The following is a 20,361-nucleotide window of genomic DNA, read 5'->3' on the forward strand; positions in this document are numbered from 1 at the left end:
GATGAACCCTGAAATATCCTGGAACCTTGCATAACATGTCACAAGATATAGTCTTCATGAGTTCACTCAGGAGTTTTAACACTTTTTTACTCCCATAATCCCTTGTAATAAGTCGCTTTTGTTCGTATTTATCACCTTTAGAACATAACACCGGCTGGTGTTGCTTAACATGTTATTTTATAAAAGATATTGCTCGCTGTGACTGGACTTTTACGAGGCTCCGACTCATTCTGAAGTTCTCAGTGAAAAGCTGATTCAGGTCTTTTCCAGACCAGTTTTATGATGCTAACGTCACCCAGAGTGTCTGGGGATGAAAACAACACACCGTCCTGAATGGCAGCACATGCAGGATCACAAAAAATCTGAATTCCCGTCATTCCTGTGACTCATGCAGCCGGTGGATCCTGCTGAGTGGAATTCCTGGTTTCCGTGCTGCATCTGGACGAGTAATCTGATACTGTGTAAGGCCCATGTTACCACGACTCAGCCAGCACTGCTAATAAAGGGAGCAGGTCAGTAACGCTTTGTTAACCTTTTGATCTGTGCTCTATACGTCATGCACCGGTGAAGTAATGACATCCCTTCTCCTAACCTTAGAAAGGTTAATGGATAGTGTGCATGCTGCAGTATTACTGTGTTATCGTTTGATAAAAGAGGGTGCCCACACTTCTTCTGAGGGTGTGACTCATGTGCTCCCATAAGTCATGTGACACCTCATGAATTATTGATGAAGCCTTGCAGCGTCCCTCTGTCATACTCCAGGAGGTGACTTCTTGTCCTGCAGCGATGCAGTCTGATCCATGATCCCGGTGACAAGGAGACATCCAAACACAACACTCTGGAGCCACAAAGCTGTTTGTTGTGGTTTCAAATGTGGCCACAATGTGTATCTCCGCTGTTTGGAACTAATTAGAGCGTTCTGAGGAACCGTGGGCTAAATTAACAAGTTCATAAAGTAACATCTCTGTCTGGCAAAGAGGAAGTACCTTTGACTCACGCTCTTTGTGAGCCGTTTTCTGATGAATCAACTGATTAAAAAGTGCATAAAATGTTTCCTTTAAGGTCAAATCGACACCACAGATGCTACGGATCCATCTAAAATATAAAGATGACGGCCCAGTGTGTTCACAGATAAGCATCCATCCATTCATTATCTGTAACCGCTTATTCTACTCAGGGTTGCGGGGGAGTACACCCTGGACGTGTCTCCAGACTATCACAGGGCTGACACATAGAGACAGACAACCATTGATGCTCACATTCACACCTACGGGCACTTTAGAGTCAACAATTAACCTGCATGTCTTTGGACTGTGGGAGGAAACTGGAGAACCCAGACAAAAAACCCACACTAACACGGGAAGAACATGCAAACTCCACACAGATAAGCAACCAAGATGTGTATTCCACTGTGGGGTTAAAATGAATAAATGCCAGGCACAACCGAGTCAAGACTGACCATCTACATCGTGTTAAAATATTTCCTGTACGTCACATATCACCCGGCCAAATCTTGGTTTAAAAATAGTTTTAGCGATAAGCCGTCATTATTCATCCCAGATGTCAGGAAAGTTTCTTTTTGCGTGCGATGAAATCTGCTCTGTTGCTGGCAAGAAAGCTCCCTAACCCCCCAAAGGGGGGCGGCTATGAAGAAACATATTAGGAAACTATCCATGTAATTATATCATTCTTTTCATTCCTTCATGTTTTTCTTCATGAATAATCCACAATTCCTGTTGAAAATACAAGTGGGAGTCTGTCACACGTTCACTTTCCTTTCCCAGAAATAATGTCCTTTAGTGTGTCTCTTTCCCAACAATTACCAGATCTGATCACACTTCTGTTTATCCTGCACAATGTGTGGCCATAACCACGTGTTAATAGTTTGATGAGGCCTCTCTGTGTGTGTGTGTGTGTGTGTGTGTGTGTGTGTGTGTGTGTGTGTGTGTGTGTGTGTGTGTGTGTGTGTGTGTGTCTGGGTGTCTGGGTGCCCTGCATGGGGCATTTAACAGTTTGCAGGATTTACTGTAAGTTACCTTGAGAGAAAACTGAAATCACCATTATGGTTGTGTTCCCTGTGGCCTTCCTCTAACTAACACACACTCACACACACACACACACACACACACACACACACACACACACACACACACACTCACACACTGGCCTCTCTGACCTCTTTTTGCTTCGGAGAAACAGAAACTTGCTCAGCACAGCCACTCCCCTCCTTCGCCACGGAGCAACAACTGCTCAGGATTGTTTTTGTCTAATTTTTTACATTGAATGTTTTCCGCTCTGTCATGTTTTCTTTGTCTTCTAACATCTTGGGACCGTGTTGGAAACAAGTGTTTTCACTTTAACTTTAAGAAGAAATCAATGAAATGGTAGAGAAATGTGTGCTTAAAATGTGGCTGAGACATCTGTAAAACTAGGAGGTCTACATGAGAAACATCTGGCATCTATCTTGATACAACATAATACTGCTATTGTTGTTCATTGGAAGACTTCATCGATTCAGTAGAACTCTGTGTTGATGTGTGATTCAGGCAATTCTTTGTAAATGAACAACTGAGGTTGAAAAGGTGTTTTTGTGCTGCAGAAATGACAGAAATGAATGAATGAAATTGGGTGGGTAAGTGCACATTCACACTGCCAATGTGTGACTACTCCATTGTGTGTGTTGTGAAAAGGACTAACTGATCATTAGTAGGGTTTTGCCAATGCCGTGACATAAGGTCATGTTATCAAAATGTATTACCGAGTATTTATCACAATCATTTTGTGCAAATATATCACTTACAAAGTATTGTACTGTTACTATTTCGCTTTGCTCAAGACGTTTGGAAGAACTGCTGTCTGGATGTTCAGAACATCACACAGCTAATCTGTCAAACTGAACTGGAAAAGATCACGCAAAAAACACGATTAACTTGGGTTAAATATACAAATACACAAACAAACATCAACTTGTGTCCATTCTGTATCGAAGATGCAGCGTAAAACTGCATGAACATTTTTTTTTTTATTTCAAAAATTCTCAAAAAAAATAGCTAAGCTAAAAGGCAATACATTGGAATAATGTGAATTATATATGAGTAGAGTACATGACTCAGATATTGTACGTGTGGCTGGAAGTCACCAAAGATGTATTGATTATTTCAAATTGCATCTATTTTTTTTCCTGATATTTGATACCCAGTGACACAGTCATATTGAACTCTATGTGTACAAGAAATAATAATTATATTTAATATTAATAATTAATTAAGTCATTATTTAATCTAATAAATAAATAAATAAATCCCAAAGACATGCAGGTTAGGTTAATTGTTGACTCTAAATTGCCTGTAGGTGTGAATGTGAGTGTGAATGGTTGTCTGTCTCTATGTGTCAGCCCTGTGATGGGCTGGCGACCTGTCCAGGGTGTACCCCGCCTTCGCCCAATGTCGGCTGGGATCGGCTCCAGCCCCCCCGCGACCCCTAACGGGATAAGCGGTTGCAGATGAGGATGAGGATGAGGACAAATACAAATAAAAATAAAAATAAAAATAAAAATAAAAATAAAAATAAAAATAAAAATAAAAATAAAAATAAATAACTTATCGATAAAACTAAAATATATTTTGTACTATTATTGTTACTGTTGTTGTTATATATATATATATATATATATATATATAAATATATATATATATATACATATAAATTATATATATATATATATATATGCTTGCATCACTATAATAATAATCATATTATTTTCTTTATATTAATCTTTTGTTCTCCATAATATTGTCAAATTTTAACATTATTTAGGTGGACGCTTCAAATAAGCCCAGTGTGTTTTCTGCCTCTTACTGTGCCGTAGATTATTTGTTATTTTTGCAATGTGTGTGTCTACTTAAATTGTGCAACAATATATAAATACTAAAGACTTAGATTCAGTAACAACACCAAAGACATAAGGACACAAAAGTCCCAATTAGATCATCAATCTCCATTTATGAAATGCAGCTCATTAATTTATTCCAATAATGTATGTGTCATACTCTGCTGTTGTGTATTAATTGTTTTGTTTCTTTACTTCCTGTTACTGTACACAGCTGCTCAAACGCACTACGTGAGGGAACATCCTAAATAAATACTGATGTAACTGGCGGCGTTGGGCAATGTTTAGAGAGAGCAGTGAAGATAAGTCTATGTCAGTACAGGATATGACATATAAGGTATACGGATCAGTTGAGCTGCTTTCTATGCAGTCACATAATTAGAAACAGTTGTAATTATTATCTTTTAACTGTGAGATATCTAAAGTGTTGTGTTGTGTTTTACACTTAAATTTGAATAGTTTGTAGACATTTTTGCCCGGTGACTCAAATATGTCACAGCGTAGTCACCAAAAAATGTACTTCCATATTCAAACTTGTCTCCTGCAGTACCAGCAGGTCGAGGCAGGGCGTATTGGATGGGGGGGAGAGGTAGAAATGAGGGGGTGGATGAGTGGATGAGGGGGGGAGAACAGGGGGTCGGACAGAGAGGTGAGTAAGAGATGAGTCAACAGCCCTCCACTATAAGATGTCCTGATGGAGCCAAACAGTGGCATACGCTCAGACATCCAACCAAGGTATGGTCAACTCTCCTCTCCATCTCCTTTACTTCAACTCTTCCGTCGTTGTTTCACTTTCTGTGCTTGCTTTCCTTATTTACCAGTTGTTTTTCATAGAAATTCTTGTTGCTTATAGATTGTTTTTCTTGTTTTTTTACGAGCTTCCGTCTATCCTTCACGGGGCATGTTTGTAAAAACAGTGGGTTGAAAATAATAGCGTTAGCCAAAGTCAATGATCTTTGTCTGTTTGTACAGGTGTCTCTTCTCACAAATATTTGCTGCCATAATCAAACATATTGAGTAAATTACTGGGAGGAAGCATGCCTTTATGTATAAAATGATGACTTGCAGGTATGAACTCATGCCTAGAGAGAGTTAGAGAGATGACACAATGGTGAAACAGCAAGTGAAAGATGAAGAATAACCTGCGTAATCTTCCTCTCCTATAGGAATACCGGTGCAGTTCTGAATTTTGGTACAACTATGGACTACACTTTGGCCCTGCTGTTTTCTCTGCTGCACCTTTTAAGTGTGGCCACAGCCGCTCCTCTGCCGGTGGAGGTGGTGACGATGAAATCAAAAGTGAAATGGAGGGCCGAGCAGCTGCTGGTCAGGCTGAACAGTCTTCATCAACAAGACTTCCAGGTAATATTTATGGTTCTGTTTGTTGTGACACTGAATCTGAAGTTGTTGTTTTTTTTATTATTTTTGACTGACTGGTGTTCTCGCTGCAGGTCCCTGCTGATCTGACACTCAGTCCACCTGCTGACAGTCTGGATGGACCCTCCTCCATAGTGACGGTCTTGGAGGGTTACAACAACCTGATCTCTGACACCTTCAACGGGGTCTCCCAGATCAAGCTTGACATCTCTTCGCTGACAGGTTACATCTATCAGTGGGGGCAGGATCACTGCAGCCAGCCGTGGCCGAAGCCGGTGGCGATGCCGGTGCCGCTGCAGGAGCTGCAGAGCCGAAAGAAGTTCATTCACACCGTGAGCTTCGAGGCTCTCTTGAGAGTGAAGGAGTTCCTCAATCTGCTGCTGAAAAATCTGGATCAGCTCGAGACTTGCTGAGAGAACGGACCAATATTTGTGAGTCGCTGGCCTCATTTTTTGAACACAAGTCTGCATCAGTGATGTCTGACCTCTTGCCTGGCCATGTTGAACTTTGCTAATGTATTTTGAAGGGAATTTATTCTTGAACATGCACTTATTTATATACATATGTATTTATTTTTATACTTTATTTAGAAAAAATATGAATTTTGTAACAATGGGCCTCATGCAGGAAGCAATCATTTTCTCTTATTTTTGTTTTCGTATCCACAATTTGTTCTTATTTTGATAGTACCCATTGATTTCTGGGATTTTATTTTTGCTCTTCTCTTAGGTAAGAGAAAAAGTTTTACGATTGGTCAATAGCACTCTTTTTTCAAGATAAGAAAAAAACGTCTTGTTTTCACAGTCCACAAATAGTTTGTCCAACGCAAGGATACGTTTTAGAGTAATTATAATGATTGAATTATTAAATATGTGGGCTAAAGAAATACTATTAGTCCATTGATCCAAATTAAGACCATAAAAAACCCTTGGATGATATTGCTTGGCATGCAAACTGCACTTCGGTGCTTTTCAAATTTCCTGTAAACACCAGCACTGAAGCTCTGGAAAAACATTCGGTCTTCTTTCTATGTGCCTTGAAATGATGCTGTCTATCTGTCTATCTATCTATCTATCTATCTATCTATCTATCTTCTTAGACCATCTTTTAGTGGCATCTCTCCAATTCTTGAGCATGTGCCAGAGTATTTGCACACAGCTCAACACCTGCCTCCATATAGTGTTTATCTATGCTAATAATAATAAATCGGCCACACGCCTTTAATTTACAATCAAACGGGATCCATTCAGCACACCTGGTAAGAGCAGAGCTGGATGGTTAAGAACGTTTCGTGCGTCTGGAGTTGACTTCTCTTATATTTTCTCTAACAGAAAATTAAGAGAAGATTTAAGAGAAATTTAAGTGAATGTTGCTGCATGAGGCCCGTTGTCTTCTCATCAGGGTGTTTGCAGCAGAAGTGTAGTTTCCACAGGATTGTTTCTATGCAAACTGGTCCATGCTAGGCACACAAAGATACATCATACGTTTCTATTATGGCAATCACTATTTTTTTAACAATAAAGATATCTCAGTGGAAAAATATGGACCTATATTTGAATTCAGTCATGAAGCTGAATCAGCTGGTCTGCAGCCAGAGGAAACGTCACAATGAGCCGTGATGTCATCCCTGGAAATTCCTGAAAACCAGGTTCAAACCTGGCAATAATAGCAGATGTGTTTGTTTTGAGGACTACGAGGACAGGAAGGGCAAAGGGCAACTTCCATTTCAGTGCAATATCATTCGCTCTGCCAAAACGGTGATTTATATCTGGAGATGATATTTTGTATATTTTTGTACAGTAGTTTTTTTTACTATTGGATTAAAACTGAATAAATATTTACCAAAAATATTTGTTCGTCAGTGTTGTGCAATAACAGAAAGTTGATAGATGTGAAAAAGAAATGAAAAAGACACGTAGCCCAGGTTAATGTCATTTGTGGGTGTTCATCTCTTGCTCCACTTGTTTTCAAGGTCGTTGAGTGGGAAGTGTTTATCCAGAGCCATCGGCTTATGATTAACTCCTGTGTTTAAACTAGGATTAAAAAAAAAAGGTAAATTAAATGGAAACTGTCATAATGAACTGACAAATCTGTGAATCAAACAAATATGGATTTCATTAAAAAAAATAGAACATTCAAATTCATGTTTTTTTTAATATATTTTCATAAAAATACAAGTACATGAAAAAACTCTTTTTACAGTTTGTTTTAGTAGTAAAAACAAACAAGGTGAGCATGGATAACAGAAATACAGGAACAGGATGAATGAAGTTAAGTGACGGTACAGTTTCACACATGGGTGTCACATACTGTACAATAACACTAAACTACTTTATTAGGAATATTGAACTTATTTTAAAACATCAGGGTGTCAATCGTAGAGGACCTCTGTTGTGGTAGACTGAAACACTGTTTCAAACACATTTTCTCTCTCACTCTCACACACACAAACACGCTCACACACGCAGCATTAACTATCAAACCACTTGTTTCTTTTGACGTTGGTGTTCTTGTCACTGTTCCCCATCAGCTTCTTCTTGTACTGCTCCACCAGGCTGTCAAAACGGTCTCCATCCCTTCTCTTGAATTGCTTCTTTGGCATTTTAACCTTCTGGAAAAAAACAAAATAAAGACAGTTAGGAGGTGTTAACAGGACAACTCTGATAAAGTAGGTCGAGTTAAATGGTATATATATATTACGGCTGGGACGACACACCTATCTCCCGATTCGATACTATCACAATACTTAGGTGCCGATTCGATATGTATTGCGATTTTTAATTATTGGGATTTCTACAAGTATTGCGATTTGATATTACAATTTATGCATTTTTTTGTTAACTTTTTTAACACTAGACTATGGGAAAAGTTGAATCACACACTTCTAGGGACTTTTACTCTGGAAAATATCTAAATTAATACAGTAAAATTGATTTTCAGCTTCTATACGAAGTCCTGAAGTCAAATATATCAGTCTTTGTCAGGCGTTATTTATTACATTTCCAGACATTTCCTGCGACCCAAAAATCAAAGAATAAAGACATTTCCCTCACAAATTAGTGGTATTTTCTTTTATAATTTATAAGGGACATAATGTTTCCTGTCCATGACAGAGTTAGCATGCAGCTTTAGCCGTGATGTCTAGCACTGCTTTTCCTGGAATGTGTGAGCCCCAAAGTGTTTCCATACTGTACTGGATGTGTAGTGTTTAACACTTTGGATTTAAAATATGAAGGTGCAGGTTGTATCTACGTGGACCCTCCGCCGTTTTCTCACTGCAGCCGACTGCAGCTTGTTTTGGTTGACGGATACAGAACGGATATGGTGATGCGTTACTCAATAAAAGCGGTAACTTCCTTGTACCTCCGTATAGACTCAAATGAAAAAAATCTATCGATTCTGGCATCAATTTCAAAATTGTAAAAAAACAAAACAAAAAAAACACTATACACAGGTGAATTAATTTTATATACAGTTACAAAGCTGCGGCAAAAGTTATAGACTAACCGTCACTATGGACAAGAGAAAGATTTATGAATGTAAGCCTACATCAGGCATTAGATTTGCTCAATGCATTGAGTGAAGAAGTCACTGTCTGATACTGAGTCTGAGTCTGATGCTGGGAGGTTTCAGGACTGAGCGATGTGTCCTGGGTTGATTGTGACTGTTGGTGTGAGTAGCATAAAGGGACTACAAATATGGCATTTCATTATACAACCCTGTGTTGTAGTATGATGAATAAATCAACCCTGTACCCTGAAAATCAATGCATTCTAATAGCGGGTAAATTTTACCCGTTGGCGGTTTTAGGTATTCAGCGACCCCTGGTGGTTCTTAAGCCAGTCTATCTTTGTGATAAAGTGATACATATTTTTGTGCATGCCATGTAAATATTGTTACTTTGACCCTTCATGGTTTTAGGATTGTTTTGATTTTGGCACTTTTCAAGTAAGAGTTGCACAGATTTCTGAGTCTTTTTGGTGCTAAAATGTGTCTTGAGGTTACACAAACATCCATGCCTTAGGAGTTTTAACATAAGAACTGACAAGGCCACTGTTTCCAGTAGTTTCTGATAAATCAGTGCCTCTGCAGCTACTCTCAGATGTTTTGTGAATATGACCTAAGACTCCAGATAAACGTATACAACAGTGTACCTGGTTTCTGGGCTGTGTGGGCTTTTCCATCTGTTGTCTTTGACGGTCCTTCCTGTTGGATCCAGGCTTTGCTTTCTTGGGTGGTGGAGCCTGTTGCTTTCCCTTGTCACGCATTCTGCAAAGAACAACAATTTACAGTCTGTAACTTAAACCTGATGATCATTGTTGAGTCACAGTTTTGTCATATGTTTACCCCTTTTTACATGACTGTTAAAGACTTTTTTTAGAAGGTCTGTTTGTAGCCTGACAGCTCAAAATAGATTATTTTGCACCTCCTTTTCTGATTGCTCAACGTTTATTATTAAAGTTTTGTTTCAAACATATCATCAAAATGAAAGTGGTATGAAATTTTGCTTAAGCACAGAGTGACACAGTGCATTGTAAACTAGTAATGCTAATAAGATCTGTACCTGATCTTAGGCCCCCGTTTGGAAGCGAAGGGTAGAACCTTCCTTCGTTTCTTTCCGTTCGCCAAATCTACGTGCTCGACCTCAGGGTTGGTCTGGAAGCCGAAATAGCGTCCGCCTTGCTTCTGGCTTTGAGGAGGAGCTGATAAACACAGAAAAGTGGACAGAGGGAAAATCAAACAAATTAAATGGGAAATGTTAACAGCAAAAAAAAAAAAGGCAAGTTTAGTTGAGTTTAATTCAGTGTGTCAAATGTAATATGTAGGGCTGTCAATCGATTACAATATTTAATTGATCGCATGATTGTCCACAGTTAATTGTGATTTATCGCAAATTAATCGCACATTTTTTATCTGTTCAAAATGTACCTTAAAGGGAGATTTGTCAAGTATTTAATACTTTTATCAACATTGGAGTGGGCAAATATGCTGTTTTATGCAAATGGATGTATACATTTATCATTGTAAATCAATTAACGACACAAAATAATGAAAATATTGTCCAGAAACCCTCACAGGTACTGCGTTTAGCATAAAACGGGGGGGTTGGGGGGTATGCGGCGGTTTTCTAATAGTATTTTTGCTTGGAATGCACATCCCTAGTTGGTACCAAAGGATTCTTTAGGTTTTCTAGTTTTAGAAGATAGCAGTATCTTATTTCTTTTCTCTAGCTTTAAAACTGAGCCCGCTACTAAATTTACATAACTCTATCACCAGGAGACTACAGTCCAATACAAGCACTGAGTGAGTGCATTGAACAAGTCAATAATTGGATGTGCCCGAATTTTCTTCAGCTGAACAAAGACAAAACTGAGGTCGTAGTTTTTGGAGCCAAAAAAGAAAGATTAAAGGTTAGTGCTCACCTACAATCTGTGATGTTAAAAAGCTCAGACCAAGCCAGAAACCTTGGTGTAGTGATGGACTCTGACCTGAGCTTTAACAGCCATATTAAGACAATTACAAAGACAGCCTTCTATCACCTGAAGAATATAAGAAGAATTAGAGGACTGATGTCTCAGCAGGATTTGGAAAAACTAGTCCATGCATTTATCTTCAGCCGACTTGACTACTGTAACGGCGTCTTTACTGGTCTTCCTAAAAAATCGATCAGACAGCTGCAGCTGATTCAGAACGCTGCTGCTAGAGTCCTCACTAAGACCAAGAAAGTGGATCACATCAGTCCAGTTCTGAAGTCTCTACACTGGCTGCCTGTCTCTCAGAGAATTGATTTCAAAATACTGCTGCTGGTTTACAAAGCACTAAATGGTTTAGGGCCAAAATATATTTCTGATCTTCTGCTGTGTTATGAACCAACCAGACCTCTCAGGTCATCTGGATCAGGTCTGCTTAGTGTCCCCAGAGTCACAACTAAACATGCAGAAGCAGCATTCAGTTTTTATGCACCAAATATCTGGAACAAGCTCCCAGAAACCTGCAGGACCGCTCCAACTCTCACTTCTTTTAAAACAAAGCTTAAAACTTTCCTGTTTGCGGCTGCCTTTTATTAAACCAGATAATGATCTGATACTGCACTAGAGCTTTTACTCTTTTGTGTATTATGCTATTTTAGTTTCTATCCCAGCTTTTATTTTTAGCTTGTTTTTATCTTCCAATTTTTAATGTTTTAATGTTTTAATGTTTTTATAACTGTTTTAATTATTTCTTAATGTTCTTTTGCACTTTGTCGCAATGTTCTTGAATGTTTATGTAAAGCACTTTGAATTGCCCTGTTGTTGAAATGTGTTATACAAATAAAGCTGCCTTGCCTTGCCTTGCTACAACTTAAAAATCGCAAGTTGCGTTAATGTGTTAAAGACACGTTAAAATGAATTTGTGTTAACTTTGACAGCCATAGTAATGTGTTTTTTCCACAGCACTAATGTGCTGTACTGTATCTGTGCAGTGACAGGAGAACAGCAACCTATTTCAGCTATCAGGTCATTAAGTGTGCGTTATCAGTGGTTATAAGGCTCATAGATGTGGGTCAGTAGGCCCCTGCTGCACCCACTACTGGGCTTTGTCCGCTATTCACATGGTCGATTGACGAAAGAAAGAATAAAAGAAATCGACAGCGACCTCTAGCGACTGTAGTAATTATGTTGGGAGCAAAAGCAGAAGTGAGGCACTGTAGTATAGACAGCATGAAACTCCATATGGGGTGGAGGTCGGGGGCGATGGAAGTTGAGAGAACATTATGAACATAAAGTGAAAAGAAGGTAAATACAGAATTAATATTTTCATACCTCTCTCATTTCCTGTCTGCTCTGATGAGGACTGAGCTTTATTTCCACCTTTCCTGGGTCCCTTTCCATCTCCGGCTGTCTGAGGTTTTGCTCCTCCTTTAAAAGGACGATTTTGGATGAATTCCTGCAAAGATATCCACAGAGTGTTACTTTCCATTTATGAAAAAAAATATATATTTTCTATTTGAACGAGGGTTCTGACGCATAACTATCATGCAAATTGATACAAACGCACCTTGTTTTTTTGTTGTCGCAATTCTTTTATTTGGAGTTTTCTTGAATCCTCCAGGGAGAACTCAACGATTGGTCTCTGCAGGACGACACAAAAACATAACCAAACAAAATAACCACCACAATGTCAAGTCTAAAAGGTAAACAAATACAGTGGTAACAAAACAAAAACAAAGCTCCTTTAAAACACACTGATAAGAATTCAAGCACTTAAGTAATCTGTTGCAAAAACGTACCTTGTGTGAGCCAAAGATGTCGGGGTTGTTGTTGAGGTAACGAAGTGTGCCGAGAGCGTGCTCATGATCCTGGAACTGGACGAAGCCATAACCCAACGATTGTCCCATCACCTGACCCTTCTCTGGCTTCTTGTCATACATCACCCGACACTAAAAGGACAAACAAGAGGTACAGCATGAATAAGAATGACAACAGCACCCCCTACTGGGCACACAGACACAATGTTTTTAATTCAGACATTCATAAATACTACTCACACAAAACTATTTCCAGGAATGTTTTTACAAAGCTGCAAATGAATGCTAACGTCTATAATAATACTACATTTAATGAAATGTCTACCAGCATGCCATCTTGTTTCTCACCTCTACGATGCGGACTCCCTTGCTTCCTTTTACTGCTTCCAGGCAGAGTGCTTTGAGTTTTTTATTGTCCACTGACTTGGGCAGGTTGTGGACACACAGACGATTCTTTGACACAAACACATTTAAGCCCCGAAGCTTGGTCTTCTTTATTTCTTCAAACTAAGGGAAATAGACAACATAAATATATATACGCGTCAACATGGAAGTCATTTTTAGAGATGATAACTGTAAGATAAACAATTATGCATGAAAAATCATTCTGCAAGTAGAAATGTCTTCAATGGTTATTAATGAAAAATGAACTCACTCTGGTTCTTTTGACCATATCTGCTTCAGGCACGCCCTCTGCAGCCTTGGTTCCAGCACGGATCACTGGGTGTGGAGATCAGAAGGGACAGATTTAAAAGCAATTCAGCATAGAAATGTGACAACTAACCCTATTTCAATTATTTAATAGGGACCTCACATAACAGATATGGCAGGCCTAAAGCCTGATTTATAGTCCTGCAGCTGTGTGCCGATGCGTTCTTTGCGGGCACCTCTCACGCACGGCAGGCATACATAGTACTGCGGCGGATTGCGCATAGCAGGTAATTTCTTTTTGTTTTGGACCTGCGGTTTTCAAATACTTTGGCAGGCGGTCTTTGATTTATTTCATAGGAGTGATTCAATAGTTTCATATAGGTTTCGCCCAACACAATTCTATGGCTGGAAAAAAATTTTTGTTAGAGTTGGGTGATGTGTGCCTACAATTAATAAGGTTGTTGTTGTTGTTATTGTAGTAGTAACAGATGGGAAATACTTCTCCGGACATGCAACCTCCCGGCTGTCCGTGGTGCCTGGTGTGTATTCACATATTTCAGGAGGTGCATGGCGCATCTCTGCGGCTCTCTAAGAGCTTCGCAACAATCTCTGCGGCTCTGCGTAAGCTTTTCCGCAGAAATTTAAATTAGGCTTAAGTAGTTGTTATTCTTGGTTCACAGTTTTCATGTGTAAGCCAAATCTTCAAAAAGTGATACCTTTAATATCGACAGTGAATCAAGTAACACTCCGTAAGGAGAAAGGGTCATTAGTGCCACATTTCCACGGCATTGTACGACACGGCTTGACTGGAACCATTGTTTTCTGCTTTTCCAGAAAGATGTGGATAGGTGGACTGGTCAGAGAAAATCGTCACTAGAATCGCAACACCGGACATCCTGCACAAGTCAGCCATTTTTAAATAGCAACCACAATTTTGTTATTCACTTGAATCAGATTTCTAAAAATGGCAGCCCACAAAACCATGTCGTGGTCAACTGATGAAGAACAGACGTTCCTATGTTTAGTTGCGGATGAAAGGATCCAGCAAGACTTTGTGTGTCTGTGTCGCGTTGAAGAGCAGGGCGGTTTCGCGCAGCGTTACTATGACGACCAGCTTAGAATCCCGCCTCCATTGAGGGGGTACTATCTGCAGTGGAAAAACGAAAAATAAAGAGCCGTACCATGGAGTGGAAATGTGGCAACAGAAGGAGAAAAGTAGAATGAAATGGGTTTACTCACATCCCTCTCTGGCCAGGTACAGGTTCCTTGTCCCCGTTTCTACTTTCACCTTGTCCACTTTCAGCTTGGAAGCGTCCTCTTTGCTCACCGCTGCCACAATCAACAGCTTTCTTCCATCTACACGGATGCCACCATTCTGCATCAAATAACCCAAATGTTACCATGAGGCAGCAATATCAACTCATTGCACAAAACAGGAAAACAGGTGATGCCATGTCATAAAAAAGGCAGACACAGGGAATATTTATAGTCAGTTAATTATTAAGAATGGATTACCTCGGCCTCCTCCTGTGCTGCAGCTATGCATTTGTCTGCAGCCTCTTTAGTCTTAAACTGACCAAATGCACAACCTGGTAAAACAAACCCAAAATAAGTCAATCAACCTGTTTTCTCAAACGACACAGAGAAGAGTGTTTCATTCGAGCATCGCCGACTGACCTTTTGAATGTCCTGTGTCTGCGTGGAGAACAATCTTTATGTAGTTCAGCTCTCCGTACCTAAGGAGGATTTCCTCAAGATCCTCTTCCTCCGTGTCAAAGGACAGGTTTCTAAAAGAACCAGAAGTAAGATAAACAAAGATGGTGATAAGATGATAAGTGGGTATGAATGAGTGGAAAATTTGAGGATGAAAAAAACGGAGCAGAGTAAGATAAATGCAAGCAGGTTTAAGATGAAGAAGTGAGAAGAATTGCGAACCTGATGAAAATTGTTCTGCCTTCTTTCACATCTGAAGGGAGAAGCTCTCTTTTCCTTTTTTTCTTTTTAGCTAGAGATAAAAGTAGCAGACAACAAGCGTCAAAACAACATTTTTATTTACATTACATGCAAAAATATGAAACAACATAAGCAGGGAATTGATACCTGATTCATTTTCTTCGTCATCGTCATCCTCCTCATCTTCCTCTTCATCCTCATCTTGATCATCATCTGAATCAAGGCTACTCTTATCGTCGTCGCCGTCATTGTCTTCCTCTTGGGACACATCATCATCCTCTTTCTCAACTTCTTCATCTTCATCATCATCATCATCATCCTCTTCCGCTTCCTCTTCCTCGCCATCATCTTCATCATCTGATTGGGATTCTTCCACCTGCTGCACAACTGGTTTGGAAGCGACTCTGTGGAAAAATTTAAAACAAAATTAACCGGTAAAGTTTTAACACCTGGTGGCGTATTAACACACGTAGACGTATTTAAGGTTCACACTTCTTCCTCTTCTTCTCAGGTTCTGCTTGTGGCTTTTCTTCCTCCTCGTCTTCAGTGTCGCTCTTTGTGTCCGACTGTTTTGCAGTTGCCTCGGTATTCTTATTTCCTATTAGGTAAACAAAACAGTGTAAATTATTACCAGTGTTGTCACAATATTGGAATTTCTAACTTTGTTATGATTCCTTGAAAAATATCGATATTCAATACCGTTTTTGATAGCACGGAGAAACATTTACACAACATTGAGGGCATAAAATTTTGTTTTTTATTAAAGATAAATAGAGGTGTATGTGTCAACTCGCTGTCTGAGAGAAGAAAGAGCAGAAAGCACAGCTAATACCTGTGTATCGATACTGTGGAAAATGCATACTGAAACCATTTCAAATATTTGATATGTATCGATACTTCCATAAATTTGACAACTCTAATTGTTAATATCTAAACTTTGATGTAGACATCTTCTAATGACTATTAAGATACACAACGTGTTTTGTCATTTTTAATGTGTAGTGAATAGTAAAACGATTCTTAGTTGTTTAAAAATGTGGAATATTACCTGCACTTGAGGACGCCTGTGTGGCGATAAACTTGTCCTTAGGCACAGCCCAGTCGATTGCTACCTGCCGACCTGTGAATGAAACAATAACATTTAAAAACTCAGTCACGTGATACAGACTAAATAAAAGTTAAATTCCCAAATTGAGATGTCAACGATGAACTGTGTTTCTCTCACACAACAGCAGTGCAAGTGTCTCACTCACTAACCTTTTATCTCCTTCAGGTTCATGGCATTGAGCGCTCTCCCTGCCTCGCACACATTTTTAAAAAGGACAAATGCAAATCCACGCATCTTCCCATCTATAGAAAGTAGAAAACAATATAATTATAAAAATAAATTCACCTACTCAAGGGTCACACGAGAATTCAACATCTGTATTTGTGCATACAGTAAGAATTAAAACCATTTTTACCAGGTTTGAGGGGGATTTTGGCTTCAAGAACGGTTCCAAACTTGGATAAAACTTGTTTCAGATCATCTTCTGAGCACTGCAACACAATGTTATGTGTTACAGGTCAAGCAATGAGTGTACCATTTTAACAGCAGAAGATGTAGTTCAGAGGAATGGATCAAAGTGTGCTCAACAGTTGCTGCATTTCACAACCATGTAGCATACCGTACCTTAAAACTAAGGTTCCTTATGATGAGTCTGGCTTTCAGGTCGTTTTTCCTGAAGCCTTTGGATTTCTGCTCATTCTCCTTTGGTGCTGCAGCTGGCTCTTTAGGTGCTGCAGCTGGCTCTTTAGGTGCTGCAGCTGGCTCTTTAGGTGCTGCAGCTGGCTCTTTAGGTCCTAAATAAAAGATATGAACAAGGTTATGTCCTGGGATGCCCCCTCGACACAGTGGAGGTGGTGGGAGAGAGGAGGGAATGGCTAAGCTGTCATCCATGATGGAGAATGACTCCCACCCCATGCAGGACACCATCTCAGCACTGTAGAGCTCCTTCAGCGACAGGCTGCTCCACCCAAAGTGTGTGAAGGAGCGCTATCGCAGGTCCTTCCTTCCTGCAGCTTTCAGACTCCACAACCAGCACTGCTCCCAGTAGACCACTCACACACCAAAAAACTGACAATAACCTGATATTTTCAGGAGGAATTTCATTCATTCTCACTGTGCAATATCATTTTCCACTTGTGCAATTTTGTTAATAGTCTGTTTATTGCCAATACTGTATATACTGCTCCTATTTTTATACTTACTTCTATTTAAATGGTTCATATTTTGTTACACTTTGTTTAGCTCTTTTTTTTACTGTGTTAGCTGATGCATCTTGTTTTTTGCACTATCCCCTTTGCTGCTGTACACTGCGGGACTAATAAAGGAATATCTTATCTTATCTTATCAAGCACACATGGCAAGAAAGCTTTCCCAGTTTTTTGGGACATGCCTTTATACACACCCGTTTTCCTTTTCTCTTTTATTTTCTTCTTCGCCACTGATATAGAGATCTTCTGTCCGTCGTATTGTTTCACTTCTTTCAAGGCTTTCTCTGCATCTTCCTCCATGGAATATGTGACATAGCCAAACCCACGACATTTTTCTGCACCTGGTTTATAAATAAAAAGAGGTTATTAATGTTTACATTTACGTTTTGATTGTACTGCAAACGATTTAGTAACGCGTATTTACATTTACAAGTTATAAGAGCTAGTTAACAGTTAGCCTATCTCCAGTTACAGTAGAATAGAATAGAATAGAAAGCTTTATTGTCATTGTATTAAATACAACGAGATTCACAGTTTGCCACTTCTTTAAAACAAATACTTGACAAGACTAAACGAGGCAGATGAAACATAACAGATAAAACACACACACTGTTATATAAAGCAAATACAACTTGTAAAGTAGATGTAATAAATAAATATAAACAGAAGTGTTATACTAGAAGTATAAAAATATAAAAATATATGTAATGTAAACAGATGTAATTGCACTTGTAAAATAGGTAAAGTAGATGTAATAAATAAATATAAACAGAAGTGTTACACTAGAAGTATAAAAATATAAAAATAGATGTAATGTAAACAGAGGTAATTGCACTTGTAAAATAGGTAGGGTAGATGTAATAAATAAATAGAAACAGAAGTGTTACACTAGAAGTATAAAAATAGATGTAATGTAAACAGAGGTAATTGCACTTGTAAAATAGGTAGGGTATATGTAATAAATAAATAGAAACAGAAGTGTTACACTAGAAGTATAAAAATATAAAAATGGATGTAATGTAAACAGAGGTAATTGCACTTGTAAAATAGGTAGGGTAGATGTAATAAATAAAATATAAACAAGGGTAGTTGCACTTGAGGTATATATTGCATTAAGGATATATTGCAGGATATATTACATGTTTGTTATATTATGACAATAACATTACCTTTCTCCCTGACCACGAAGCACTGCTTCACCGGACCAATCTCAGAGAAGATCTCCTCCAGCCGTGCATTAGAAGCTGCAGCTGGAAGAGATTTAATGAATAAGGTCCGAGCTGGCATGGCTCTAGCTAACGTTAGCCGCTAGCTGTTAGCTCGCTAATGTTATCCTCTCTGGCTCGCTAATAACGCTAAAAACTATTGTCTAATTAGTTTTAACAATTCCGAACTGGATGTTTATATCAAACTATTCGATATTACACGAAAAGACGAGATGAATACATGCTAGAGAGCTGTTAAACCTGAACACCACTAGGCAAGCTTCCACATGTTAGAGTAACTCGCATGTTTACATCGTGTGGAATGCCAACCTGGAAACTTAACGGAAATGGTCTCGAGCATGCGTCTCGGTCTCGAGCACTTATCACGTTTACTTGCAAAGTGCCGCCACCTACTGTCCCGGATGTTACAATGTTGCAAATCCCGGTCGTGTCGAGAAGGTAACCCGCGAGTTAAGTTTTCAGATCAGATTTCGCAGTTTGCGGGTTACCTTCTAGACACGACTGCAAATCCCAGTTATTTTCATTGATTTATGTATTATCTGTATATGTATGTACGTATGTATGTAGATATAAAGAAGATAGTAGTAGAGTACTTTAATCCCAAAAGGAAATGCAGTGTTAAAGCAGATTCTTTATATATAAAAAATCTCTTCTGATCCCTTACATGTTTTAAATGGGGAATATCAACTTCTGCCCTCCAATAGGCGATTCAGAGTCCCTACATTTAACCTGCATCAGGCTAAAGAACGCCTTTGTCCATCAGTCCATCTTGTTGCCAAATAATAATTAATGTGCTGCTAAAGACATGTAAATCCAGAGGACAGATGGTAATTTTGTAATGGGTTATGTATGAATAATTGTGATGTGTTCTGTGTTTTTGTCTGATGTGACCTACTTGTCTGTCTGTTTATGGTAACAGTATGTCCATTGTATGTTTACTTTTTCTCAAACTGAGCTGCCTATGGATACAAAATGAATTTTAGTGCAAACTGACAATAAAGTTGTATTGTATCGTATCGTTTCTCCCTGTTGCTATAAGTATCTTAATCTGTAAAGACAGCCACTTTCTGAAGCCTGCTGCCTCAGCACACAGCACTTTATATCTTTTTATTTAATCTTGATTCAGTCCTGGTACCTGGTGCTCCTTCTTAATGTAGCTTCTATTGGTGTGTTGTGTTTTTAATGTGAATGTGTTTTAAAGTGATCTGTCTGGATGTGACATGTCGTTTTAATATACTCTTATAATAGCACTTTTTGCACATGCATACAAAAGACAAATTTCTGCCTTTTGAACACAAAAAGCAGACAAAGTGTTTTCTATTTTATTCTAAACAACAAAAAAAGGTAGACACAAGTACAAAGTAGGACAAATTAAATACAATAACTAAAATAGAATGAAAAATAGAAAATGTTGGCACAAAATTCTTAGAGATTTTAAACAACAAACAAGAAATGTATAAAATATTCAAGTTATGACACACAAAGCTTTACAATATTAGAGGCACATGTTCAAAACAACCTTCAACAGACATATCATTCATTTGTAAAACGTTAAAACAAGTCTAACTTGCTGCTTTGGTAGTTTGTGAAAGCACATTATGCGATCTCTGTCTCTCAAGAGGCCATATGAACTCCTGGATGTATCATGGTCTTATCAAAAGTTTAGTTCAGCACTGTCAACGAACACCAACATGGCATTTCTTGTGGAAGAAGAAATATTC

The 20,361-nt window shown here is 38.7% G+C and overlaps 2 protein-coding genes across 5 annotated transcripts; one reads left to right on the plus strand and one right to left on the minus strand.

Annotated features, from left to right (window-relative positions):
- The first annotated feature begins 4,510 nt into the window (after positions 1-4,510).
- lepa (leptin a) lies at positions 4,511-7,116 on the plus strand. 2 transcript variants are annotated; one of them, XM_074633211.1, is made up of 3 exons: positions 4,511-4,624; positions 5,056-5,251; positions 5,341-7,116. In XM_074633211.1, exons 1-3 carry the CDS (start codon positions 4,584-4,586, stop codon positions 5,677-5,679), a joined length of 576 nt encoding a protein of 191 aa, XP_074489312.1. In that variant the 5' UTR covers positions 4,511-4,583; the 3' UTR covers positions 5,680-7,116. The 2 variants fall into 2 exon arrangements, with proteins under 2 accessions (XP_074489312.1, XP_074489313.1); XM_074633212.1 differs by lacking the exon at positions 4,511-4,624 and adding an exon at positions 4,932-4,957 and having other exon boundaries at positions 5,341-5,820.
- Positions 7,117-7,400: 284 nt separating this feature from the next.
- rbm28 (RNA binding motif protein 28) lies at positions 7,401-18,943 on the minus strand. 3 transcript variants are annotated; one of them, XM_074633209.1, is made up of 20 exons: positions 18,584-18,943; positions 17,609-17,755; positions 16,831-16,958; positions 16,622-16,697; positions 16,416-16,508; positions 16,207-16,278; positions 15,651-15,756; positions 15,306-15,562; positions 15,141-15,210; positions 14,883-14,992; positions 14,721-14,794; positions 14,445-14,580; positions 13,210-13,274; positions 12,903-13,061; positions 12,537-12,686; positions 12,305-12,379; positions 12,070-12,193; positions 9,831-9,969; positions 9,421-9,535; positions 7,401-7,877 (listed from the first exon to the last, which is right to left on the minus strand). In XM_074633209.1, exons 1-20 carry the CDS (start codon positions 18,699-18,701, stop codon positions 7,737-7,739), a joined length of 2,355 nt encoding a protein of 784 aa, XP_074489310.1. In that variant the 5' UTR covers positions 18,702-18,943; the 3' UTR covers positions 7,401-7,736. The 3 variants fall into 3 exon arrangements, with proteins under 3 accessions (XP_074489310.1, XP_074489309.1, XP_074489308.1); XM_074633208.1 differs by having other exon boundaries at positions 16,831-16,979; XM_074633207.1 differs by having other exon boundaries at positions 16,831-17,000.
- Positions 18,944-20,361: the final 1,418 nt, after the last annotated feature.

This window comes from Sebastes fasciatus, chromosome 4 (genome assembly GCF_043250625.1).
Source record: "Sebastes fasciatus isolate fSebFas1 chromosome 4, fSebFas1.pri, whole genome shotgun sequence".
NCBI classification, from domain to species: Eukaryota; Metazoa; Chordata; class Actinopteri; order Perciformes; family Sebastidae; genus Sebastes; species Sebastes fasciatus.

What these genes read in the sequence shown, in the direction of transcription:
- lepa (XM_074633211.1), top strand. Translation starts at nt 4,584, where the DNA reads ATGGAGCCAAACAGTGGCATACGCTCAGACATCCAACCAAG. An exon ending in CGCTCAGACATCCAACCAAG is followed by an intron (nt 4,625 to 5,055) that starts GTATGGTCAACT and finishes CCTCTCCTATAG; the next exon opens with GAATACCGGTGCAGTTCTGA. An exon ending in TTCATCAACAAGACTTCCAG is followed by an intron (nt 5,252 to 5,340) that starts GTAATATTTATG and finishes TTCTCGCTGCAG; the next exon opens with GTCCCTGCTGATCTGACACT.
- rbm28 (XM_074633207.1), bottom strand. Translation starts at nt 18,701, where the DNA reads ATGCCAGCTCGGACCTTATTCATTAAATCTCTTCCAGCTGCAGCTTCT. An exon ending in CAGCACAGGAGGAGGCCGAG is followed by an intron (nt 14,581 to 14,720) that starts GTAATCCATTCT and finishes TATTTGATGCAG; the next exon opens with AATGGTGGCATCCGTGTAGA. An exon ending in AAACGGGGGCCTAAGATCAG is followed by an intron (nt 9,536 to 9,830) that starts GTACAGATCTTA and finishes TGTTCTTTGCAG; the next exon opens with AATGCGTGACAAGGGAAAGC.